Source organism: Mustelus asterias, chromosome 9 (genome assembly GCF_964213995.1).
Source record: "Mustelus asterias chromosome 9, sMusAst1.hap1.1, whole genome shotgun sequence".
NCBI classification, from domain to species: domain Eukaryota; kingdom Metazoa; phylum Chordata; class Chondrichthyes; order Carcharhiniformes; family Triakidae; genus Mustelus; species Mustelus asterias.
Genome location: NC_135809.1, coordinates 33,481,069 through 33,508,912, shown reverse-complemented (window position 1 = coordinate 33,508,912; position 27,844 = coordinate 33,481,069). Strand labels below are relative to the sequence as shown.

Genomic DNA, 27,844 nt, shown 5'->3' with positions numbered 1-27,844 from the left:
CTTATTATCTATTGGAAAAATCTAAATTTAACAATCCGGTAATTATTTTTGCCTCTTTACTGGAGGAATGTGCAAAAAGGACGACATTGAAAAATATAATTTTTTTTAGCAGAAAAATTATATCCTAATTCACAAGTCATCAACAAAAATATTTGGGGAATTTTTTTTCATTGTCTGTCTTTTATGTTTCAACTTTTCCCATATTGCGGTTGCCACAATGCTGGTTGATCACCCTACGTATCAGCCATAATTTTTTTTGGAGGCAGGAGATGATTTTACAGCAGGGTGCCCTTGTGCCACTAACCCTCTAGGTATTATTAATTTGCTTATTAATGTCACAAGTAGACTCACATTAACACTGCAATGAAGTTACTGTGAAAATCCCAAAGTCGCTACACTCTGGCACCAGTTCGGGTACACTGATGGAGAATTTAGCATGGTCAATGCACCTAACCAGCACGTGTGGGAGGAAACCAGAGCACCTGGAGGAAGCCCATGCAGACCTGGGGAGACAGTAACCTAAGGCAGGAATCAAACCTGGCACTGTGAGGCAGCAGTGCTTGCGACTGTGCCGCCCATGTCTCTTACTGGAGAATATAAAATGAAGGCAGTGAAAAATGTAATTTTTTGGTAAAACCTTAAATGTGCAAATCATCCACCAAAATATTTATGGAAGAATTTGTTGCTTTTCAAATTTGCATGTCCTCCCCCTCTCCCTCATCATTTTACTTGAAGTTTAAAATGAAAAGAAATTATGATGTTTTAAATACTCACAAAAAACGGTTCTGGTCACTTACTACATCATTCTAATTTCACTTTTTAATTGGATGTTTTATTTCTTCAGCTGTGACGAGAGGCAATAGACCATTTCCAAAAGAAAAACAAAGGCGAGAGGTAATTATTACACCGTGTATAAGAATTGTAGAATGTCACAGAATGATAGGCATGACAATTGCACAGCATTTTCAGAATCTTGATATTCCCTGAAGACATCACAGAATAACAGATTTTTGGTTTAATTATTATTAGTCTTTAAAGTATCCTTTCTTACCCCATCTACTGATAGTATGGACTGGTTCAGTCCATACTTCGCTAGTAAAGCAGGTCAAAGACTGGGTATTCTGTGTCAAATGCCTCAATGCCTGACTTCCCAAAGCCATTCATAATCTATAATGCATCAGTCAGGATTGTGAAGGAATAATTTTCACATTTTTGGACAGGTGTAGCTGCAGCAACTCAAGGCTCAACAGCTTCCAGGGCACCTTCTTGACCGCCTAGTAGCCTACATGGCCATCTCCTCTACTGTCAGTGTAGTGTGGCCACAGTGTGTGCTAATTGCACAATTTATTGCAGCAATTCAGCGTCTTTGGAAGCTCCTCCAAAACATGTGAACCTTCAGTACTTTAGAAAGACAAAGATAGCAGGTGCGTGGGAAAAGCACACCTTCAAATTTTTCTGCCAAGCCACGTACCGACCTGCTTTGGAAATGTATCACTGTTCCTTCCTTGTCTTTCGGTCAAAGTCCTGAAACTCCTGACTGAACAGTATTGTGGGAGCATTTTCATTAGAGACTGCAGTGTTCAAGAAGACAGCCCAACATTCTCTTCTTGATAATTTAGACACAAATGCTGACCTTGCCAGCAACATTCACTTTCTGAGAATGGGGGGAAAAATAAATTCTTTTGATAACTGCAGTTGGTAATACTGATGAAATAACATGTTTTAACTTTTATTCTTTCGAAACTCGATCAGTAAAAATGTGAATTTAGGAAACCTAACCTATTTTAAAAATATATGTAATTTTTCATTTTAGCCTGTACCTCCAAGGACTGGAAAGATGGAAGTGGACCAGAATTGGTGCAATGTGTACCCAACTGCTGCAGCATTTAAACCTTCTGTTGTACCTCTTCCTGTTCGCATGGGCTATCCAGTAAAACGAGGAGTCCCACCAGACAAAATAGGAAATCTAGAGCTAATAAAGGTAAGTAAGAATAGTATGGTTTAATCAACTGACTCTGATGTCCAATATCAGCATCAAAGCACCTCATGAATATCCCTGACTGTCCGTGGCCAGACGTCAGTGCCTTCCTGGAACAAACACAAACAAATCCCAAGCAACAGCAATTGCTGAGATATTTGCAATAGCTGGAATTGCATGAAGTTCTGCAGAAAATATTGCCCTTTATGTTCAGCTATTCAAACCTTGCATAAATATTCTACCTGGTTGGCATGTTGCACAGATTATCTTTCCATATTTGCCATCATTGTTCCACAGGAATTGGGTGGAAATGCAATTCCTTCGATCCATTTTCTCTAAACACAACTTCTCTACAAGAACTGCAACTCCCTTTATCTTTTCTACTGAGTTATCATGATAGCTGCCTGCATGTTGTAGCTCTACAGGAATTGGATGAAAATACTCTTGATGAATCTTCAGAAAATTAGGTACAGGGTTGAAATCACAAAGTCAAGGTGAAACCTCCAATTTAAGCCCAGTCTCTAGACAGGAGAACAGACTTACAGGGAGACGCATGTTACCTGATAAATGTATTGGTGTTGTAATTATGGTCATGAAATTACACATGAAGAACTAGTCTACATATTGCATTTATCTCAAGATCTCTTTCCATTGGTGTTAACCAATTTACAATAATTGGATTAACAGTAGTTGTCAAATAGAGATATTGGAATCACAAGATATGATTGTTATAGATGTCATAGTAGCAAATCTCAGCAAAGAAGGAAAATAATAGTAAAAATAATGTAAATAAATTATCTGAGCCATTTGGTCTTTTCGTTTTTGGTGCATTCTGGTTTGTGAAAGGGTACTTTGATAGATAAAATTATTGGAGTTTGATTTCTCAACTTGGGTCAATTATTTATAAAGACACAAGCTGATAGCTTGTGTATTAAAAGTTCTTAACTTCTTTTTCCATCCCACTCCAAATAATGATTTCCAACAATGATTTTTAAGCTTATTCAAAGGATATGTTTTGCACCTTTCTTTGTAACCAGCATCAGAGCTGTCAAAGAAACGGCCTTGCAGTTATTAATGTATTGCCTATATTCATTATTAAAAAGCAGACAGCTTCCCTTTAACCGCAATGTATATTTTTATTAGATATTCCATCTGTGTAGGTAATTTATAGTATTTGCATTGGTGATTATTAAATGGTAGGGATTTTATATTCTTTGAAATCACCATGCCACTGTAACTAAATTAAGTTAATTGTTTGATGAAAAACAGTTATAGTGCAGTGTGAAACAGATTTCCTAAATATGGTCATAAGTTAGATCCAAATAAGTCTTGCATCACAATATTCATAGGCACAAGGTTAGAACAGTAAAGACTGTTATGCAAAACACCAGCTAAATTGTTGGCTATAACTGCAGCAATGTTTGAAGTTTCCTCAAAATGGTCATAATTTAGATCCAAATAATTTTTGTATGATGTTGCTCATAGGCACAAAGTTAGAACAGTGAAGACCATTGTGAGAAGCACCAGCTAAAATTGTTGGCTGTAACCAACTTAATTGAAACCTTTAAGATCCTGAGGGGTATTGACAGGGTGGATGTGGATCAGATGTTTTCTCTTGAAGAGTCTAGAACGAGGGGTCATTGTTTAAAAAGGAAGGGGTCACTCATTTAAGACAAAGATAAAGAGATTTTTTTCTCCTAGAGGGTTGAGAGTCTCTGGAACTCTCTTCCTCAACAGGCAGTCAAAGCAGAATCTTTGGGCAGAGCTAGACAGAATTTTGATTATCAAGAGGTTGAAAGGTTATCGGAGATAGTCAGGAATGTGGGGTTAAGGTTACAATCAGATCAGCCATGATCTTATTGAATGGTGAAGCAAGCTCGAGAGGCTGAGGCCTCCTGCTCCTAATTTGTATGTAATCACTGTAATGTTTGAATTTTCTTGAGGCCACATTTAAAGAGAAATCAGTTCTGCAAATAATATGTCATGACAACGTGAGGATGTCTGGTCATGTCTTAAATATATTCCACATTGGAACCTTCCAGAAAACTGGTTAACTTGTGGATAGCCAGCCATCCTAAAGTCAGTGGGTGAAATTTTCTCAAAGAAAACTTGTGTCATAACAGTGAAGAAACTGGAGGGATTTGCGCTAGTCCATCAGGCATGCTCCACACCACCATCGTCTCACACTCAGTTACTATTTGGGAGAGTGTTCAGTTGGATGCCGGTAATGGGGTGGGTGGGGCCTAAAAATGCCAGTGAATCCGGCTGCAAAGTGCTCGGGTGCCATTTCGCAAGTGCATTGGGAGGACCCCACCCTCTCTGACACTGGTTGAAAGAATCGGGTCCCACTGCTTGACCCTAGACATGACCCCCTCCCCCACACCACCCAGGGGCTTCAATGGGTTCCGAGTCCCCTGGGGTGGTCATCACGCCTGGTCTCCGCTAGTGGAGACCACTAGTGATTCTCGCTGTTCTCGTGCTGAGAATCCAGGGTCGGAGCTGACTAAGCATATTTAAATGCTACTTTAAATATGCTATTCGGCAATCTGGTTTGCGCCATTAGAAAGGGGCTGGGACAATTAGAAGCTGTTTGCGGGGCGCAAAACTGGTTTTTCGGCCCGCGTGCTATTTTCTGGGATCAGAGTGATCTGTGCCAGGCGAGGTCGGAAAATCGGCCTCGGTGTCTTTGCTTGCTTTTAAATGTTCTTTTTAAACAGTTCAATGTATGTTTTGAGCAAGCCATGAAATTAATGAGTATTATCACATGTGCACACATCACATGATTGTGGCAATGTCTGGTAGCTACATTATCAGATCTGAGGAATCCTGATAATACAGTTTGAGCTCCTATTAAACTCTTGATTCATTTTAGCTATGCTCCAAATTGTCAGTTGCTGTTTGTAATGTTGTAGACAATATGCATCAGTATACAGGCTGCAAAATATGTCACTGACCTTGTTTCACAATTCCTACACACTAACTTATTTACAGCTAAGGAAATAGATCATAAATATAAGGACTAATTTTTCAATAAATTTGTTTCAGATTTCAAATTTCTTGCATCTCACACCACCTGCGATAAAAAGACATTGCACAGCTTTAAAAGGTAGGTCATGTGTCAGGCTGAGACAATTGATGGAGGATGGTTCTAAAGTATGTTTTACAATGGATTTGTTCTATATTGGGCCTTTTAATCTTACTGTGGAGAGATCATGAAATGACTCTTATAGTTGCATGTCACTTTTACAGTTGGCTGCCTCAAGAAGACATTGTTAAATTTTAGTAGGCATGGTTGAGGCAGAATGTTGAGGATTTAAATCCCACACTTGGACAGCACAAAAATCTAGGCTTACAATCAAGTACAATATGGAGGGAGCATTACACTATCCGAGGTGCCGCCGCCTTGGTGTGACGTTAAACTGAGGTCCATTCTGCAATTCTTGAGGTGGATGTATAAGATTCAATAGCCCAGTTTTGAAGACGGGACGTTCTCACCGGCATTCTGGCCAATATTTATTCTTCAACAGTACCATAAAACAGAATATCTGCTAATTGTCAAGTTACTGCTTTTGAGTTGCTGAGTGTAAATTAACTGCCTTTTTCCTGTATTCCAATGGTGACTACGCTTCAAAAATTGGGCGTAAAGTGCTTTGGTTTATCTAGTGATTGTGAAAGGTTCTACAGAAATTATCACTGCTAGATTTTACAACATTTTTATAATGTTTTAAACTATCTCTGTGACCTTTATAACCTATGCCCCTGCCCCATGGCAGACCTTATTCAAAGTCAGGTATGAGCTTGACATCTGGACACAAAGGAAAAGACATCTGGCCTTACTGTTGCAGATTCAAAGAGTGAGACCAAAGGAGTTCGGGTAAAAAAAAAAATAACAGGTGCTGCTATGCCAAGCAGAAGGAAAGGACAGCATTCTCAAAGGGTTAGAACCATAGAAAATTACAGCTCAGAAACAGGCCTTTTGGCCCTCCTTGTCTGTGCCGAACCATTTTTTTGCCTAGTCCCACTGACCTGCACTTGGACCATATCCCTCCACACCCCTCTCATCCATGAACCCGTCCAAGTTTTTCTTAAATGTTAAAAGTGACCCCAATAAAGCATTTACCACTTTATCCGGCAGCTCATTCCACACTCCCACCAGTCTCTGCGTGAAGAATATTCCCTTTATTCCCCCTAATATTCCCTTTAAACTTTTCTCCTTTCACCCTTAACCCATGCCCTCTGGTTTTTTTCTCCCCTAGCCTCAGCGGAAAAAGCCTGCTTGCATTCACTCTATCTATACCCATCAAAATCTTATACACCTCTATCAAATCTCCCCTCAATCTTCTACGCTCCAGGGAATAAAGTCCCAACCTATTCAATCTCTCTCTGTAACTCAGCTTCTCAAGTCCCGGCAACATCCATGTGAACCTTCTCTGCACTCTTTCAATCTTATTTACATCCTTCCTGTAACTAGGTGACCAAAACTGTACACAATACTCCAAATTCGGCCTCACCAATGCCTTATATAACCTTACCATAACACTCCAACTTTTATACTCGATACTCCGATTTATAAAGGCCAATGTACCAAAGGCACTCTTTCCGACCCTATCCAACTGTGACGTCACTTTTATGGAATTCTGTACCTGTATTCCCAGATCCCTCTGTTCAACTGCACTCTTCAGAGTCCTACCATTTACCCTGTACGTTCTACTTTGGTTTGTCCTTCCAATGTGCAATATCTCACAATTGGCTGCGTTAAATTCCATTTGCCATTTTTCAGCCCATTTTTCTAGTTGGTCCAAATCCCTCTGCAATCTTTGAAAACCTTCCTCACTGTCCACTACACCTCCAATCTTTGTATCATCAGCAAACTTGCTGATCCAATTTACCACATTATCATCCAGATCATTGATATAGATGACAAACAACAATGGACCCAACACCGATCCCTGCGGCACACCACTAGTCACAGGCCTCCACTCAGAGAAGCAATCCTCCACAACCACTCTCTAGCTTCTTCCATTGAGCCAGTGTCTAATCCAATTTACTACCTCTCCATGTATACCTAGGGACTGAATGAACTTTATTTAAAAGGGTACTGGAAGATTTGCTGGGTGCAGCAGGGAGAAGGAATCCTGTTGACACTGGGAGGAGTTGGACTTTAAAATTAAGACTACATGCCTATGCAGAGTGTGGTATGCTGTACAAATACGACGTGTGTTCAGAAGCGAAAGGGGGTGGGGGATAACCTTTTCGTAGGTTAGTGTATTGTCTACTAAGTAATGTTTAGTCGAAGTTGAGTTTAGTTGGCTTGTTACAGTAAAAGTATTAAAACATGCAATCATGTGCGATTATTTGCATAGGTCATTGGGAATTCAAAGCTCTTTTTAAAAGTACCGGTCCCCATGGGGATAGTAATAAAGTGCTGGTCTTTCTTTTGATTCATTAATGTCTGGTTAACCATTTGCCTTCTGATGCCTTGTGCTGTTTTATAAGACTAAATGCTGCCGTACTGTGTAAATTTGTCAGTGCCACTACAGAATGAATTTATTGATTTGATGGTGGCTGGTACACTTTATAATTCATTAATGAACTGATGCTTGCCTCATTATGCTATGGTGCTCAATAACCTTGTTGCTGGCTTGCGATGCTTTTGGTTTGTGAATAGAATAGAGTAGAATCCCTACAGTGCAGGAGGCCATTCAGCCCATTGAGTCTGCACTGACCACAATCCCACCCAGGCCCTATCCCCATAATTCCATGCATTTACCCTAGCTAGTCCTCCTGACACTAAGGGGCAATTTAGCATGACCTAACCTGCACATTTTTGGAAAAATGTTATGCTTTCTGTATTTTTCCTGTTACAATGTACAGTGTTTTATTTTTAAAATAGCACTTTGTAATTCATTTTTAATTTCCATGTCATCAGCACATTCTGTTATATGGTGAATTACTGGGGGCTGATACCACATTCTTTGAGGATGAAAAGATAACTTTTCAATGCAGTTCAGGTCTTGACTCCTTTATGATGTCATGGAAAATCAACTAGAACTGAATTAAAAAACTTATTTTACAATGCATGATAGTTGACATTTCTCAATGTTTTTGTATGGTGCAGATCATATATTCCAGTTGGCATTATGTATATATTTTTCAAGTGTCAATCCACAGTGAAAACTTTCTTAGTCAGGAAGTATTTGTCCATTATGGTAATTAAACAACCATGCCTTATTGCTTGGAGACAGTGAAATCTTCTTTAAATGTGATAAGTTGAAAGAATTTTGAGAAGTTTGCTTGTGCTCATCGTAATGGGAAATGTTTGATCTAGAGAATCTACTTTAACATCCATTGTCGTTGAGCATGCCTGCATCATCTTCAAATGTAAAGCTTCCAACAATGCACCGTCACATAAACTTTAGCACGATATCCTCTCTGTACCAGTGTCTTGTTAATTTTCTATCGTCCATGTATGAGATTTCCAATCTTGCTTAAGGTGGGTTTTCTAAATTGTTTTGCGTAGCCATCCTATCAGTTTGGGCTGGTATGAAACCTGAATTCTATCTTATAATTCCAATGACAATCATACTAGGCAAAAAGCAGGCCGATTAGCCTAACGTCTGTTGTTGGAAAAATGTTGGAATCAATTATTAAGGAAGTGATAGCAGCACATCTGGAAAATCATAATCTGATCAAGCAGAGTCAGCATGGCTTCATAAAAGGAAAATCATATCAAACTAATTTATTAGAGTTTTTCAAAGAAGCCTCAACCAGAGTGGATAAAGGGGGACCAATAGATGTGTTGCATTTGGACTTCCAGAAAGCGTTTGACAAGGTACCTCACAAAAGGTTAAGTCATAAGATAACAGCCCATGTGTTGGAGGTAGTATGTTGGCGTGGGTAGAGAATTGGCTAATAGGCAGGAAACAGCGAGTGGAGTTAAGAGTTCTTTTTCAGGATGGCAACCATTAACCAGTGGGGTTCCACAGGGATTCCGCTGGGACCGCAACTGTTTACAATATATATTAATGACTTGGAGGGAAGAAGCGTAAGTACTGTAGCCAAATTTGCAGACAACACAAAATAGGTGGAAAGGCAAAGAGGGATACAAAAAAATAGGTTAAGAAAGTTGGCGAATGGAGTGTAATGTGGGAAAATGTGAAGTTGTTCATTTTGGAAAGGAGAACAAAAGAACAGTATTATTTAAATGGAGAAAAAACTGCAGAAGGCTGCAACACAAAGGGACTTGGGCATACTTATGCACCAAACAGAAAGCTAGCACACAGGTGCAGCAGGTAATCAGGAAGGCTGATGGAATGTTGGCCCTCATTTCAAGGGGGGTTGGAGCATAAGAATAGGGAAATCTTGCTGCAACTGTACATGGTACTGGTGAGACCACATCTGGAGTACTGAGAGCAGTTTTGGTCCCCTTATTTAAGGAAAGATTATTTCATTGGAGGCAGTTCAAAAAAGGTTCACTAGGCTGATCCTCAGAATGAAGGGATTGTTTTATGAGGAAAGGTTAAACAATTTGGGACTCTACTCATTGGAATTTAGAAGAATGAGAGTTGATTTCTTTGCAGCGTATAGTATTCTTAAGGGGCTTGACATGATAAATGCGGAGAGAACGTTTCCTCTCATGGGAGAGTCTAGGACCAGAGTCTAGGATCAGAACAAAGGAGTGCCAATTTAAGACTTAAATGAGGAGGAATTTCTTCTGAGGGTTGGGAGTCTTTGGAACAGAGAGCTGTGGGGGCAGAGTCAATGTTGTTGGGGAAGTTCAAAGTAGGTTAGAGAAATTTCAAATAATCAGGGATTTAAGTCACAAAATGCTAGCAATAAGTGAAATGATCTCAAATCAGACTTGCAAAGTAACAGGGGAACAGTCTACATAAAGACACATATGAACACAGTAAGAGAAGGGCAGCACAAGGGTTAGCACTGCTGCCTCACAGCGCCAGGGACCCAGGTTTGATTCCAGCCTTGGGTGGCTATCTGTGTGGAGTTTGCACGTTCTCCCCGTGTCTGCCTGAGTTTCCTCCAGGTGCTCTGGTTTCCTCCCACATTCCAAAGATAAGCGGGTTAGGTTGATTTGCCTTGGTAAATTGCCCCTTAGTGTTAGGGGGATCAGCAGGGTAAATATGTGGAGTTACAGGGATAGGGCCTGGGTGGGATTGTTGTCAGTGCAAGCTCCATGGGCCGAATGGCTGCCTCCTGCACTGCAGGGATTCTATGATTTAACTATGTATGAGATTTGAACAAGTATTTCTCATTTAAACATGTATTTTGGATTTCCAAAATGTATTTTAACTGTATGTTAAAGAAATCTGTACACTTTAGCCAAAAGCAGGTTACCACGAAGCCTAATGGGATAAGAGGCATATTGAGACGAACCACATTCTTAGAACAATGAAACTACAGAATGTGCAAATTCTTATCAGTGAAAGTTACTAGCAGTAAGGTTCTTGGAGCGCCTTTATGAATAGGGTTGTTAACACTGTCCAGATAAGGCAGGTCTTCTCAGACATAAGAATATACATCTGTCTGGTTCGGCTATTGACATAAGCAAGAGTTGGTGGAAACATGAACTTTGACCTTTGTAGCTAAGCACCAGGGGTTGCTAGGCAATAGGGAAGGAAGCATCTAGATTCTACAGACCAATGAAATCCCATGATGTCAGAGGGTAAAATGCAATTGGCTAACATATATGACAGGTATTAACAATGATTGACTTGTATTGAAAATGGCTGGTTCATAGCTAACGGAAGGCAGGAAAAGTAAAATTGAGAAATGTTTAATTGATCTGTGCGATGCATTGTAACCTCAGTGGTGTTAGAATGCTCAAAGCCTTCTCCCGTAGTAAGGCATTGGACTGCCCAATGCACATTCTCCCATTGATTGTTGGTTAATAAAGATATGTCTTTAATTGGGACACTGGCTTTCTTGAGTCTTTGTATTGGCTGAAGTCTTTACAATACCTAGCCTCCAGAGAACCTCGCAACAATTGTGTATATTTAAGGCTGAGATAGATTTTTGATCAGTAAGGGAATCAAGAGTTACAGTGAAAGGACAGGAAAGTGGACATGAGGAATGTTGGATCAACCGTGATCTTATTGAATGGAGCAGCAAGCTTGAGGAGCTGAACAGCCTACTCCTGTTCCTATTTCTTATGGTCTTACTAAAAAAATATATTTTTGGAAACTTGCGTATCAGTTCTGTACCATCAGTACTATTGCAGAAAATTAATATAGACCAGGTGGAGATCTTCATCTGGAATAAGGCAGATGTATAATTTTATGATGCCCAAGATTCTCAGTTTGGTCATATAGTCCAAACCTCGAGAATAACTATACCTCATGAGCTAGAATTGCACTATTGAATCCTTATTAATACTAAGTTGACTAAATGCTCCACTTTTTACTTATTTCTCTGATTTCAGAGTTCTGCACTGAGTGGCCAACAGCACTTGATAGTGATGGAAAGTGTGAGCATCACTTCCCAATTGAAATTAAGACCACTGATTACGTTGCAGCAGGTCCGTCTGTCCGCAATCCCAAGGCTAGAGTGATCAGCTTAACAGTAAGTGATGAATTGCTAAATGGCGGGGGGACTATTTCAATTTATTTGTCCAGATGGATTTTCAAACCTTTTTCATGGTGAGAGTTTACTGACTGTAGCAAATCCTTACTAAATTGCTAAGATAAAGGCAAAACACTGCTGATGCTGGAATCTGAAACAAAAACAGAAAATGCTGGAAAGTCTCAGCAGGTCTGATAGTATCTGTGGAGACAGAATAGAGCCAATGTTTCAAGTCTGGATGATCCTTCGTCAGAGCTCATCAGGGTGCCTGTAGCCCCCTCCATACAAGATAATGGCAGGAATTCAAGGCGCTAGAGAGTGTGGCTGAAATTGGGGAATACATAAACACTGTGTTTATTTAGTCAGGTCTGAGCTTCTCTGGTTCCAGCCTCCCGGTCAAGTCCAGACTTGCCCTCTCTCTCCTCTGACCTTTGTTTGTGTTTCAGCTTGGCCTGTCTAAATTCCCATCAGGCCTGATTCGGAGGCCGTTGGCTGCTGTTTAATTTAGATTGTCCAATTCTGTTTCTGGTCTTGCTGTTCAGGCCGTGGGCCATTTGGCCACACAAGAGTGCTGCAAGGTTCTGCCATGTACTAGACCAGTTAGGCAGAAGCAAATCAGAAAAATCAATATATGGCTAAAAAAAAGATGGTGTAAGAGGAGATTTTCAGGTACCCAGGACAATGACAACCGTGATATCAGAAGAGGGGAGGGAACTGAGTCAAGCAATACAGATGTTTTTGCAGACCAACTAAATGCAGTATTTTGGAAGAATTTAAAGTTATAAGATGAGGGGAATGTTGAAACAATTATCCAAGAAAGAAATAAAACACTGTTTTAGAGGTAGGAAAGTTACAAAAACTTGACATTAAAGTACCGACCAGGGTCTGATAAAGGAACAATTTAGATGTAGACATAATAAGCCAGCTAAATAAATGGAAAATGAAATAAGAGAATTGGAAGCTGTGGGGAAAAATGTCATTTTATATGGCACTTTTAATGTAGAAACTTTCCTGAAGCCCATCACAAACCTTTGCTTGAAAATGGAGGCTCATCCAATGAAGGAGACACTCATTTTAAGGAGCATCTTTAAAGTAGCACGGAGGTCAACGGTTTCAAGGAAAAACATTCCAGAATATGCAGCTTAGGTGGTTGAGGACATGGCCACCAATGGTGGAGCAATGGGAGGCAGCATTGCTCACAAGTCATATTCATGACTGGAGAATTCTTGGGCAAAGTGATAAAAAATCGATCACCCTAATTGACATGTACTGTTTTGAGGTGAAGAGGGCTAGTTGATGAGTAGGAAATGACAATTAATGTTAATTGCATAACAATGAGACTAAGAAAGAGAAATGTGAACATTGGGTGCATAAATTGATTGGTTCTATAGGCGCATGGGAACACCACCACCAAGTCACCATCCTGACTTGAAAGTAAATTGCCATTTGTTTATTGTTGCTTGGTTAGAATCCTGGAACTCGCTATTTAATGTGTGAGAATGCCTTCACCACATGGACTGTAGCAGCTCAAGAAGATGGCTCACCATCACCTTCTCAAGGTCAATTATGAAGGCAATACACGCTTGACTTGCTAAAGATGCCGCATCCTTTGAATAAATAAGATTTTCTTTCTTTAAGAAATATAGGGAATTGAAGAGAAAATTCTTTAATCAGATTTTATCCTATTACTAGATGTGGTTGTGACTAATAGTTTAGATGTTTTCAAAGAGATACCAGGCAAGTAAATGAGGGAAAGGGAAAGAGCTTAAATATTGAGATGAGGTGGATGAAATGGGAGGAGACTTATGCAGCATAAAAACTAGCACTGACAAGTCAGATTATGTATGCCTGTTTCTGTGCTGTATGTTTTATTTAATACATGTAACTGTTTTCTGATAAGCCTCTTGGCATTGTATAGAAAATATTCGGACTGAAATACACCAATCTTAATTTTGCAGGAAACTAATTTTTTTCCAGGAGGTTGTTCAAGCCAGTGGAAATGGACAAACCAAAGGGGTCAGGAAGAGGTTAAGAGGGCTAGTTGATGAGTAGGAAATGACAATTAATGTTAATTGCATAATAATGAGACTAAGGAAGAGAAATGTGAACATTGGGTGCATAAATTGATTGGTTCTATATTACAAGCTGCAACACATGAGAAGGGTGTGGGCACTGGTGGTTGGTCTACTGAAACAACAGCGTGTTGTGCAACAAAAGCAAGGATAACTAAATCAAAATGTAATCCAGAGGGACAGAGGATATCCAGTAGCTGATGAGTCTGTACAGTGACAGCTGTGTGTATTAACTACAAGATTCACTGCAGGAACTCACCAAGAATCCTTACGAAGCATCTTCCAAACCCATATCTAGAAGGACAAGAGCAGCAGATACCTAGGAACACCACCACCTGAGGTTCCCCTCCAAATCACTCACCATCCTGCCTTGGAAATTTATTGCCACTCCTTCACACTGTTACTGGGTCAAAATCTGAAATTCCCTCCTTAATAGCACCATGGGTGTACTTGTACCTCAGGGAATGCAGAGGTTCAAGGCAGCTCACCTGCACTTTCAGAAGGGCATAGGGATGGGCAATAAATGCTGGGCTAGCCAGTGACACCCATGTCCCGTAAAATTAATTTAAAAAAACTTGGCAAGACCTATTATACGTAGCTCTAGACATTAATTGTAACAAATGGTACTGAAAAATCTAAGGTAATTAAGGTATCCACCTGAAGCTGGGGCTAGGAGAGTCCTCATGATTGTATGTTTATTAAATGATCACATAGGTTTTGTGTGAGGGTACTATGTTAAAATACAATCAGGTCCACAGCTATTGGCAACAATGAAGGAACCCAAAAAAGTAGTCAGGCACTTTATTTTTGTGTGACCAAGCGTCACAGAAGTTCTCACTGCACTCCACAGGAAATTGCTCCACAGCAACCTCCCAAAGCTGCATTCCTGGAAAATCCTACTAAGGATCCTCTTGTTAATTTGTTCAGTGTGTATGCAATTTCATTGCTCATAGTGAATTCACAGAAAGCAACCATCCATTGTCTGTCCTGTTGAACTATTGTATACTCCCCCACTATCACGCTGCCTGGTTTATTTCCCTCCCTGCTACCTAGCTGCCCCCTCTCCCTGGCCCAATTTTATTATCTTTCTTTCCTCCCCCATTATTTTTTTTAAGTAATGTTAGGGTGTCCATTCTTTAGAGACATGCATAACATTATTTATATAAAGAAAGAAGCGGAGTCGTGACTATACAGTGCTTTTTGTGAATTGTAACTTCTGTTATTGGAAATATACTGCTGTATTTTGTTTTTTAGATTCAACCTCTGAATATGATGAATTAATGGATTGTGAAGACGGAGTAGCTGAAATCCAGAATCTTACTATCCTTGTTAGCAGCAAAGTTTTGTGTCCTGTTCCCTGTTTTATTTCCAAATTCGCATTTTAAGTACTCTTCTTTCCCAAACCAGACATTGGACATCAAATCACCATTTTGTTGCAATGAATATGTATGCTCTGATGACTATCCTGAAATGTGTCAATAAATTTGGGTTGTAGCTCAGTAACTTTTATGATGGTTCTTGTAATGAGGTTTATGAACATTGTTTTGATGCATTATTAAATAATGGAAGGGTTCTTAGCTGATTAAACCAGGGAATTATGTAATTCAGTGACTTGTAAGAAAGATTAGCTTATTATCTAGGTTACAAATTGCACACCCGTATAATTCTGATATAATATTTTGATGAAATTTGTATACATTTTCTTTTTGTATTTTGAAGGTTAGACTTTCGCACCTGAATTTGGATGACCATGCCAGGAAGAAATTCATTAAACTCGTAGGAAATCGATACAACAAAGATACAGATATGCTTACCATTACGACAGACAGGTACAGTAACATGAAACAGATGTCACTTATAAATGCAATTAAGGTCATCATGCCAATTAGGCATCGTCTTCATTACGAAGCAAGAAACCTAAGTATCTAATGGCAAATTCACAAAGTGCTGCAGTAATAAAATTGTATGGTGCAATGCAGTACATTGCAGTTATCAATTTCTTTGTGGAAGCATTTGTTTTTGTTTTGCATCTTCCCTGTATCCTGTGTTTGCCTCTGGATTTTATTTTGAATAATTTGAATGTGAAGAATACAGAAACCAAGGAATAATGGAAATCAAAAGTAATGTCACAGAAATAGAGAGGAAAATTTGAGCTGTGGAGAAATTATGTTCAGTTTCAGAACACTGAATTTTTCAAAAAGTAAGCCAGCCTTTGCTTGACAAGCTTTGCTGCTTAGTCAGAGTCTTTTTAAAAAATTCTTTCACGGGATGTGGCTGTTGCTTGCTAGGCCTGCATTTATTGCCCATCCCTTAATGCTCTTGAGAAGGTGGTGATGAGCCAGCGCCTCGAATGACTGCAGTCCATGTGACATAGATACATGCATAGTGCTGTTTGGGAGGAATTCCAGGATTTTGATTCAGCAACAGTGAAGGGACGGTGATGTACTTCCAAGTCAGGATGGTGTTATTCCCAAGCATCAGCTGGCCTTGTTGTTCTTGGTGGCAGTGGTTGCAGGTTTGGAAAGTGCTGTCGAAGTAGCCTTGGTGGGTTGCTGCAGCGCAACTTGTAGATAGTACACACTGCTGCCACTGCATGTCGCTGGTGGAGGGAGTGGATGTTGAAGGTGGCAGATGGGATGCCAATCAAGCGGGCGGCTTTGTCTTGGATGGTGTCAAGCTTATTGCATATTGTTGGAGCTGCACTCATCCAGATAAGTGGAGAGTATTCCATCACACCCCTTGTGTCTTGTAAATGGTGGACTGACTTTGAGAGTCAGGCAGTGAGTTACTTTTCGCAGAATTCCCAGTCTCTGATCTGCTCTTGTGGCCATAGTATTTATATGGCTTATTCAGTTTCTGTTCAGTGGTAGCCCCCAGGATGTTGCTAGTGGGGGGGATTCAGCCATGGTATGTCATTGAATGTCAAGGGGCGATGGTTAGATTCTCTCTTGTTGGAAATAGTCATTTCCTGCAATGTGTGGTGCAGATGTCACTTGCCACTTGGATATTGTCCAAATCTTGTTGCATTTGAATATGAACTGCTTCAGTGTCTGATGAGTTATGAATGGTGCAGAACACTGTGGAATAATCTGTGAACATTCAGCAATAGGCCAAGATGGATCATCACCTTGGCACTTCAGGCTGAAGATGGTTGCGTATGCTTCAACCTTGTCTTTTGCACTGAGATACTGGGCTCCCCCATCGATGAAGATGGGGATATTTGTGGAACCTCCTCCTCCAGTGAGTTGTTTAATTGTCCACCACCATTCATGACTGGTTGTGGCAGGGCTGCAGAGCTTGGACCTGATCCATTAGTCATGGGATCGCATAGCCCTGTCTAGCACATGCTGCTTTCACTGTTTGCCATGGAAGTGGCCCTGTTTAGCGGCTTCGCCACCTACATTTTTAGCTCATCTTTAAGCATGCCTAGTATTGCTCCTGGAATGCCCACTGCACGCTTTGGGCCTGGGTTGATCCCCTGACTTGGTGATAGTGGTAGACTGGGGTATATGCCAGGCCGTGAGGATTGTGGTTGTATACAATTCTGCTGATGACCCACAGTGTCTCGTGCATGTCCAGTTTTGAGTTGCTAGATATGTTTGAAATCTATCCCATTTAGCATGATGGTAATGCCGCACAACACATTGGAGGGTACCCTCAATGTGAGGATGGGATTTTGTCTCTACAGTAACTTGTGTGGCAGCCACTCCTCCCAATACTGTCATGGACGGATGCATCTGTGACAGGCTGATTGATGAGGACAAATTCAATATGTTTTTCACACTTGTTGATTGCTTCACCACCTGGCACCGACCCAGTGTAGCAGCTGAGTTTCTATGTGCTTTAGGACTCAAGTCAGCTCAGTCAATATGGTGCTACCAAGCCACTCTTGGTGATGGACATTGAAATGCCCCAGCTAGCGTATATTCAGTGCCCTTCCTTCCTCAGTGCTTCTTTTAATTAGTTTTCAGCATGATGGGGCAGTTGCTCATGATTAATGCCATGGGACTTCATGAACTCGAGTCAATGTTGAGAAATCCTTGGGCAACTCCATCCCGACTGTATAGCCCTGTGCTGCCACCTCTAATCAAATGATGATGGCACGGATTCGTGAAGGGCAAGTCGTGCCTCACAAATTTGATTGAATTTTTTGAGGAGGTAACTAAGTGTGTTGATGAAGGTAGGGCAGTTGATGTCATATACATGGATTTTAGTAAGGCGTTTGATAAGGTTCCCCCATGGTTGGCTTATGATGAAAGTAAGGAGGTGTGGGATAGAGGGAAAGTTGGCCGATTGGATAGGTAACTGGCTATCTGATCGAAGACAGAGGGTGGTGGTGGATGGAAAATTTTCGGACTGGAGGCAGGTTGCTAGCGGAGTGCCACAGGGATCAGTGCTTGGTCCTCTGCTCTTTGTGATTTTTATTAATGACTTAGAGGAGGGGGCTGAAGGGTGGATCAGTAAATTTGCTGATGACACCAAGATTGGTGGAGTAGTGGATGAGGTGGAGGGCTGTTGTAGGCTGCAAAGAGACATAGATAGGATGCAAAGCTGGGCTGAAAAATGGCAAATGGAGTTTAACCCTGATAAATGTGAGGTGATTCATTCTGGTAGGACTAATTTAAATGTGGATTACAGGGTCAAAGGTAGGGTTCTGAAGACTGGAGGAACAGAGAGATCTTGGGGTCCATATCCACAGATCTCTGAAGGTTGCCACTCAAGTGGATAGAGCTGTGAAGAAGGCCTATAGTGTGTTAGCTTTTATTAACAGGGGGTTGGAGTTTAAGAGCCGTGGGGTTATGCTGCAACTGTACAGGACCTTGGTGAGACCACATTTGGAATATTGTGTGCAGTTCTGGTCACCTCACTATAAGAAGGATGTGGGAGCGCTGGAAAGAGTGCAGAGGAGATTTACCAGGATGCTGCCTGGTTTGGAGGGTAGGTCTTATGAGGAAAGGTTGAGGGAGCTGGGGCTGTTCTCTCTGGAGCGCAGGAAGCTGAGGGGAGACTTGATAGAGGTTTATAAAATGATGAAGGGGATAGATAGAGTGAACGTTCAAAGACTATTTCCTTGGGTGGATGGAGCTATTACAAGGGGGCATAACTATAGGGTTCATGGTGGGAGATATAGGAAGGATATCAGAGGTAGGTTCTTTACGCAGAGAGTGGTTGGGGTGTGGAATGGACTGCCTGCAGTGAAAGTGGAGTCAGACACTTTAAGGAACATTTAAGCGGTTATTGGATAGGCACATGGAGCACACCAGGATGATAGATAGTGGGATAGGTTGATCTTGGTTTCAGATAATGCTCGGCACAACATCATGGGCCAAAGGGCCTGTTCTGTGCTGTACTGTTCTATGTTCAGTGTCTGGGACATTGTCCAGTGTGATTCCATGAGCATGACTATGTCAGGCAGTTGCTTGACACGTCTGTGAGACAGCCCTCTCCCAATTTTGGCACAAATCCCCAAATGTTAGTAAGGAGGTCATGATGTGGAGATGCCGGCATTGGACTGGGGTGGGCACAGTAAGAAGTCTCACAACACCAGGTTAAAGTCCCAACAGGTTTATTTGGAATCACGAGTTTTCGGAGCGCTGCTCCTTGATCAGGTTAGTAAAGAAGACTTTGCAGGGTTGACCAGGCTCAGTGCGGTGTTATTATTTCCAGTCCCCAGTTTGATGCCAAGTGATCAGACCGGTTTCATTCACTTTTGCAGACTTTTGGCGGTCTTGATACAAACGTGTGACTTGCTAGGCTATTTCAGAAAGCAGCTAAGAGTCAACCGCATTGCTGTAGTCCTGGAGTCATGTGCACGCCAGACCATGTAAGGACAGCAGATTTCCTTCACTAAAGGACATGAATGAACTGGATGGGTTTTTATGACAGCTATTTCATGGTCACTATTACCGAAACTAGCTGATTCAAACCCATGTCCCCAGAACATTAACCCTACACAACCACCCCTATGTGCAACATATTTCAGTATGCTTTGATAGCTTTAGAAACTTGTGATTGGTAAGCGCACCTTAACTTGTTTTTAAGCAACTTTAATGCTGGATGTGGGTTACAGATATTGAATATTTTTCTTTCAGATGCCCACTGCGGCGACAGAATTATGATTATGCCATGTATTTGCTCACTGTTTTGTTCCATGAATCATGGGTAAGTGAACTTACTTTGAAAATCTGATCAACTTTTGATATGTTGAACTAAGAATTTCTTTGTTTCCTTTTGGAAAATTTGTAGTAAATCCTTATGTATTGTGCAAAAAAAGCGACTATTTTTCACCTATTGTATTGCTAATTATTATCTTAAAATACCAGCTTAGCTGCTTATAAAAATGACACCCTGCACCTGACTTGTGATATATTTGTGCTAGAACACCTTGATTTTAAATACCAAAAGTTCCAGGCTTCCCAAGCACCTGAAATGCAGACGGGTCTCTGTTCCCCGTTAATGATGTGCTTCTAAGTTGATTGTCACTACACTTTCAAGGTCCATTGCTGTCAATGCACGAACACCGTAATCTTTTATTACTGATAAGAAAAGCCATTACCCTGGTGGCAGGTGGAAACTTTCAATGCCAATGGAGTACTCATGGTGAAAGATTAGGAGATGACTTGTTTATCAACGGTAGACAAACCTTTCATTCTTTTGACTATAATGTTACTTAGATGGGGAGACCAGGTCATCCGATATTTTCATGTTGTGTGTGTTGTATTCTGAATACACAGGAAAGCCTTTGGCGAAATGGCTGCCTTTCTGTTACCTTTTACATCGAATATCAATAGTTAATGGAGGTGTCAATCAGTTCTAATTGTGCTTGATTTTTATGAAACATTAATGATTACTCTGACATATTTGATTTTCCATGTTAATGCAATCTCTTTCCACCAGCTTAAAGATGAGCTGCAACATATTGTTACAGGAGCTGCACCTGTCTGATGTTACACTTTCGTGAGCATGAGTACTGTTAAATAATTGCACTATTTAGACATTAGTTATTGTAGTAAGCTGTCTATTAGGAATCTGTACAGTCATAATCCTTGAGTTGATTGCCTAGTTAACAAAATAGCAACATGCTGTCGTGAGTGTAACTTTACACTTTTTCTTCACACAGTAATATGAGAGTCCAGCCCACATTGTATTCCATAGGAAATGGATTTCTTAATGATATTCCACTCTACAATAATCAATATTTGCATTCTCAATTGAAAAGGCTAGTTTGGAATATATCAGTAAATATTCAAATTTCAGAAAACTATATTTGTTTTTCTCTTGGAAAATATAGGCTTAATTTTAGTGTCAAAAGATGTAAATTCTGAATTGATACAAGCAATATCTAAAGTTTCAAAATAGATGGACTCAAAGCATTTATTTACTTCACAAAGTCAGGTTAGTTTCATCAACTAATTTGAAGTGAATCCATTTTTATTGATTTGTAAAGTTGACCTTTGTAACTTCAATTATGTTAGCTTGTACATTCAAGAAAGGAGAAGCATGTAACTCAGCTGGTCTTCAGTTCCCTATTTTGCTGTGCTGCTATATCTGCCACGCCCAATAGGAAGTCCACAAGGAATCATTTTGTCACTTAAAATCATGGGATCAGGCTCAATATCTCTCTGAGAAATCTGCCAATACTTTGAAACTTCCCTTGCTCTGAGACAGTATATGTTGAAATACTGCAATTTTATTTGTGATTTTGTGTGTGTGTATGTGTTACACTTTATAGTTTGCCTGAAGTGCATGTTTGCAGACATAGTGTAATTCTGCTTATTGGAGAGAATAACAGTGTATATTGGTCAAACCACACTATATTTGGTATAAAAGTTTGATTAAAATGGTAGACTGTCAGCCCTGAGCCAAGCATTCACGGGACACCTAAAATGTTTTGGTTCATTTGTGCTGTAAATCCTCTAATGGAAGTTGTGAATACCAGTGACAACTTTTGCGAGATGAAAGAAATTGTAACTACCACTAAGTTCAACTTTTAAAAATATTTCCTTTCAGCTTAATGCTTGTATGCATTCTGGGAAGGGTGGAATGAGATAGTGTGAACTTATTCAAATGTTTAATTCCAATAAAACAGTCTGAAGCACAGATTGCTTCTTTATGTTTTTGCGGATGTTTTCTGTGAAATATGCAACTAATGAATGTCATTGCATCAGTGTACTTAAAACAATGTCTGCATTTATACAAGTGTCGGGAGCCTTGAATAGTAATAATTTAAGATTCTAAGTTAAAACGCTTCATTCAATCCTGGCCAAATGTAGGTAACCTTGTTTCAGAATTTTTAAGAAACATATATATTTCAGTTGAATTGTGTCAGATTATTTTAAAGACTTATTGTATATAGATGGGACAATTTAATATTGAAATAATTAACTATTAGAGAAAAAGACATTTTGGACAAATCAAAAGGACTCGTAGGAGGTACAAATTTTGCCCAGCAAAAGTGTAAAAAGAATTTTTCACATGTAATGGCAGCTCTTTTGCAAATTGATTGTCATTCAATGGGTGGCACAGTGGTTAGCACTGCTGCTTCACAGCGCCAGGGATCCGGGTTCAGCTCCAGCCTCGGGTGACTGAGTGTGGAGTTCGCACATTATCCTGGTGTCTGTGTGGATATCCTCCAGATGCTCCTTCAGTCCAAAAATGTGCAGGTTAGGTGGATTAGTCATGGTAAATATGTGGGGTTATGGGAATAGGGTGGAGGAGAGAGTCTGGGGTAAGATACTCTGTCAGAGAGTTGGTGCAGACTCAATGAGCCAATTGGCTTTTTTCTGCGCTGTAGGGATTCTGTCTACATAAGAATTGCTTCCTTCCCTTTGAATAACAAAAACCTATGTATCTCAGCTTTAGATATATCCACTTATTTTTTTTAAATATTGCTCATATAATTGGTAAATAGGAAGATTAATCTACCTTACAGGTACTATAACCCGTATAGTTCAAATCTTTATCCAAAGATAAGTGATTTCTGCCGTTGGTGGAATTCTGACTTTTGGATCATGGAGCTCTTGCTCTTTTCAGTTTTTTTGGGCTTCTGCCTGGTCCATTCTTTACTGAGCCCTTATCTTTTTAATCTGCTGCCAGCCTGACTGACTTTCTGTGATTGGAAGATGCAGGGGTCACACTTCCAGTAGCTGCTGCATCCATGCGCAGCCTGCAGAACACCTTCCTGAACTGGGCCATCTTCCTGATGCGTCCATCACAGTGGGAGTCACTGGCATAGGATGACTAGATCTACTCACCCAATCCAAGGCCCCGTTACCAATGAAACAATTTGGTTCCGACCCAATCACAGCCTGCTGCTCAGCCTTGGGCTCTAATCGAGGAGGGATGTATATTCGAGCCAACCACGGGGGTTCCAACCACGTCCCACCCCCTTCAGCAGTCGCCACTTTGCACTGCCTCTGACTTGGCCTACTTGAGGCCCAAGTGTCGGAAGATGCTGCATACCCTGGTCTACAAGTACCCCCCCCCCCGACAGTATGTATCCAAGTGGCACAAGCTGGAGGAGGTACCACAGACCCATCCCTACCCCCGTGACGAGCAGGAGAGGAGGTGGAGCAGCGACACGATCTACAATATGACCTATAATATATACAAATGTAACTATGCGGCTTTATTGCTGTTTTGTTTTTGCTGGTGTCACGTTCATTTTCAAGAGGTTTTTTTTATAGATGTATTGTTTTCTGGGATGTGGGCGTTGCGGGCAGGGCTGCTCTTTGTTGCCTGTCCCTATTTGCTTTTGAGAAAACAGTGGTGAATTAAAATTGGTTCACATTGGAAAATAGTTAGCAAAATACTGCCATAGTCCTTTGCTTCAAATTATATTAAAAGTTTTCAATTGCAAAATCTTATTGTCATCCTTTCAACTATTAACTGGCAGTTTGAATTTTTTAAATGGAGGTTGTTTATAATATAGATTTTCATTATGTTATGGACAGAAGAGAGAATCAAACTTTTAAAAAACCCCAATTCTTCTTCCCCTTTGTTTAATTTTGATAAGGTTAACTCCACACGGGCAGACAGTCACCTGAGGCTGGAATTGAACCCGGGTCCCTGGCGCTGTGAGGCAGCAGTGCTAACCACAGTGCTGTTGTGTCGCCCGAAATCTGCTTATCCTCCTCACTGTTTACTTCAATGCCAAGTTTTGTGTTACACATTACCTAATTGCCCACCTTTCCCACTCTGATTTTATCCTGACTGGATATAATTGTAAACCAGTCACAAGAATGAATTGGAATTATGTACCCAAAGAGAATTGTAAGGTAGCCTCAGTAGTTGTACAGATACTTAGAAATGAGTCAGATTCTGCTGAAAATTAAAAGTGCGCTATCAGGTAATACACATAGGACTTAACATGTCATAATTTTGGAAAAGAAATTTTGGGCGGGCACGGTGGCACAGGCATGTCCATTTTAATCCACCTTTAGAAGCTTCCAGAAGCTTGTTGAACTTGCAGTTCCAAAAGTCCAGTGACCTGTAGTAGCAATCTTAAAGATCAACAATGTCCTTTTTAAAGAAGGCATTTGTTTTATTTTTAATTATAATGTCCTCATGTCTGCTCAGCATGACAATTTCTTGGACTTGGGGTCAACTGAGACAAGTATGCTTTGACAAACTTGTAATTTTCACCTTTTCTCTCCAAAGCTTCAGCAAACTGAAAATTCAGCTGCAGTTATACTCTATTACTGATCTTGTAACACAGGTGTAGTATGTAGTTCATAGCCAGCAAGTACCTTGTTGCGTTGCTTGGACATGAAATGCACTATACTTGCTAGGGGAGAGATCCGCACACATTTATGTGGGCATTTATCTATTCTCAAACATTTTTATATGTTTAAAGAGTCCAAGTTGAAACACCTTTCTTTAAAAAAAATTTAAAAGATTCTGCTTAAGTCTTATGACATGCCTATAAATCTATTGATTGGTCTAAATGTTTTATGTGGTGCTAAGATCGTGATATAGAAACAAATAGGAGATGCCCAATGCAAAGGGCTTTGGCACTGCTGCATTCTTGAGTCCCATAGAAACACAACTAAAGCTTTGGGCTGTGATTTTTTTTTCACCTGTCTGCTTATATTTTCACTTTGTTAATTTTAATGAACAGCAAAACTGGCTACGAGTAAGCGCAGATGTGGGAAGTCCCGTCCACAATGTTGCTTTTGGCTCACTGCAAAAATTAAAGCCACATTATTGCACTGCAAAAGAGGCAAGATTTAATGGAAAGGTGTTTGAAGGTGGGACCGGGGAATTGCTGATTGAAAAAAAATAATGAATTGCAAATCTGAATTCAATCACAGCACTAAATATTGAGTGACTGAAGCGATTTGTCTATTCAGGTTTGCTTACAGAGTTTATGCTGCCCCCATGTGGTTTTGTAAGATTATTTTCACATAACTTACAATTACCAACCACTGTCTTTAGTCTCACCTCTAATGAGAGATGCAAGAAGTTGTGGATTTTTTTTTGTGGCCAAGACTTTCCTTCCACTTGCCTCGTAGCAATATAGATTTTCAGTACATGTACTTGGGAGCAATTGACTCTGTTTCGACAGTCTTGTAATTTTTGCCTTTCTTATCACAAATCTTTTAGCAAACCAAAAGTTAGACTTCATCAATGACCACCCCTCCATCATAAAGCCAGAAGTGAGGCTGTTCACTGATAATTGCACAATGCTCAGCACCATTCATGATTCCTTAGACACTGAAGAGTCCACATTGACCAGAAAATGCACTGGACCAATCGCATAAATACTGTGGCTACAAGAGTTGGTCAGAGGCAGGGAATTCTTGTGGCAAGTAACTTGCCTTGTCACTCCCCAAAGCCTATCCATGATCCAAAAGGCACAAGTCAGGAGGCAACACTTTCCACTTGCCTAGTTGAATGCAGAGTGAACAACACTCGGAAGATACTCAGCCATCCAGAAAAAAGCAGCCTGCTTGATTGGGATCCACCACTTTAAACCCCATCCACCACTTTAAACATTCATTCCCTCTACTATGACATATCGTGGTAGTAGTGTGTACTGTACTATCTACACTGATGCACTGTAGCAGTTCAACAAGGCTCCTTCGACAGCACCTTCCAATCCACAAACTCTGCCAATGGCAAGAACAAGGGTAGCACATGCATGGGAACAACACCACCTCCAAGTCCCCCTCCAAGATGCACATCATCCTGATTTGAAACCACTCCTTTATTTCAATGAAATCCTGAAATCTCCTCCGAACAGCACTGGAGGTATACCTGCATCACATGGACTGCACTGGTTCAAGAAAGTGGCTCACCACTTCCTTCTCGTCAATTAGGAATGGGCAATAAATGCTTGCCTTGCTAACAACACCCGTATGCTGCAGACAAACAAAAATTGGAACATTGCTAAGAAGAAAAAGCCTTTCATTAAACTCACTATGGTCTTAAATTGAGCCATGGGTTCATCTTCACTTGCACAATGTTGATGATCAATTGCAAGACAACATCTTGCAGTCCTGGTATTAGTTTATCTTCAGCATGGTAATGGTGTTAACTTATTTCAAATAACCAATCTTCTAGTTCAGCCGATAATTGAACCACCTTCTACAATATTGTTTTATTCAGTAATTTTGGGTTCAGTGACCAAGTTGGGACTGAAAAGGTGCCTGCTAGACCAGTGTTTTCTGAGCAATTGAGTAAACTTTCCACACTGCCTATGAATAAAATCATAGAAATGAAAATCAACCAGTTGCTGTTTTTGGGCAGCCATTCCGCAATGTCTGTTTATGTCTGGGAACTAATTGTTCAAACTGTTTGTGCGATATGGAAAAACTTTGGGCTGAATTCTCCGGCCGCGCTAGTCTAAAAGCTGGAAATTCCTGCCCGACCGCCAACGGCGTTTCACATTTTCCGCAACCCCCCAGGGCAGGTGGGACGGGAGAATTCTGGCCTTTGCTTCTCAGAATCTGTCCATCGCCTCCAATTCTTAACAACTAACTTGCCTTGTACAATAAGCAATCACACCATCTACTGTTCTGTCTTTCTCCTTCCCAGAAAACTGAAGTGTGGGAATCGGACAAAACAGAAGCTGACATGGATGAGTATATTTGGGAGAACAGTCAATCTGAGAAAAATGCCTTGAACACAATCTTCAGAATGAAAGAAGCTGAAAAATTATCAGTTTTAAAGGAAGAAGTAATCAACTCCCCAGAAGTCCACAATTACAAGGCATCTGTGGTGAATATTAAAAATGTTGGGGAAACAGAAGATAGCATTTTACAATACAAAGAATCTGTAAAAAAACTGCTGCATTTGCAAGTTACATAAAAAGACATGATCAGTTTATACTAAGTTATTAGATTGGCACTGTACAGATTTTGTCAAAAATCTTGTTGGAAGTAACAATGTTCAAATAAAGGATCGTGTATGATGGGAAGTATTAATTGCTCATTTGGAAACATAGAAAAGCTACAGTACAAAGATGCCATTCAGGCCATCGTACCTGCGCTGGCTGAAAAACCTGACTGCTCTTTCTAATCCCACCTTCCAGCACCTGGTCTGTAGGTTACAGAACTTAAGGTGCAGATCCCGGTATCTTTTAAATGAATTGATGGTTACTGCCTCAATGACCAACTGGGGCAGTGAATTGCTAAGCAAATTTATTTTTACTTCCACAAATATACTTGTATTGAAAGTACATCAATACTGTGAATAAAGTTTAACCTTTTCCTTAATGTAATGTGTCTGATGTTGTATTACGAGTTAGTATGTGAATTATTTTCTATAGTTCACTCAAGGGTGCCCACTTGCATTCTCAGGCAACGTTCTATTCCCCTATCTATTCTGGACATCTTCCTACTACTGCATACCACATAAAATGTTCTGCTCTGTGGATAGCCAGGGTATGAGCATAATTGTAGGTCATAAGATTTGTTTTCGTAGTTAAAAAGTGGAAGAAGCACTCTATCAAGATTCAAAACTTAAAATGAAGGAATGAATGCAAGTAAATGTAACAGGAAATGTAAGTGAGGATTGGTGTAACAAAAATAATATTATGAAGGTTCACTAAATACTCAAGATTACAAATATGATGTAAAGCAAGCCATAAATATGATTAATAAAATTCACTTTATAAACTACAACTAATAACAAGTGTGTTCATTTCCAGTAGATTTGAGGGTCCTGGAGCTATTTGCGAATTTGCCAATTCCTTCAGTTCAAGGTTCCCTTTAAA

General features: G+C 40.3%; 1 protein-coding gene across 1 annotated transcript in view; it reads left to right on the top strand.

The window, feature by feature from the left end:
* mrps35 (mitochondrial ribosomal protein S35) overlaps positions 1–27,344 on the top strand; it is a 30,470-nt gene extending 3,126 nt beyond the window's left edge. Inside the window, exons 2-8 of the mRNA XM_078219923.1 lie at positions 845–894; positions 1,814–1,981; positions 5,024–5,084; positions 11,415–11,554; positions 15,346–15,455; positions 19,719–19,788; positions 26,665–27,344. Of these exons, the coding sequence (XP_078076049.1) occupies positions 845–894; positions 1,814–1,981; positions 5,024–5,084; positions 11,415–11,554; positions 15,346–15,455; positions 19,719–19,788; positions 26,665–26,937 (872 nt within the window). The 3' untranslated portion in view covers positions 26,938–27,344. The remainder of the gene's footprint in view (positions 1–844; positions 895–1,813; positions 1,982–5,023; positions 5,085–11,414; positions 11,555–15,345; positions 15,456–19,718; positions 19,789–26,664) is intronic.
* The last annotated feature ends 500 nt before the right edge of the window (positions 27,345–27,844 follow it).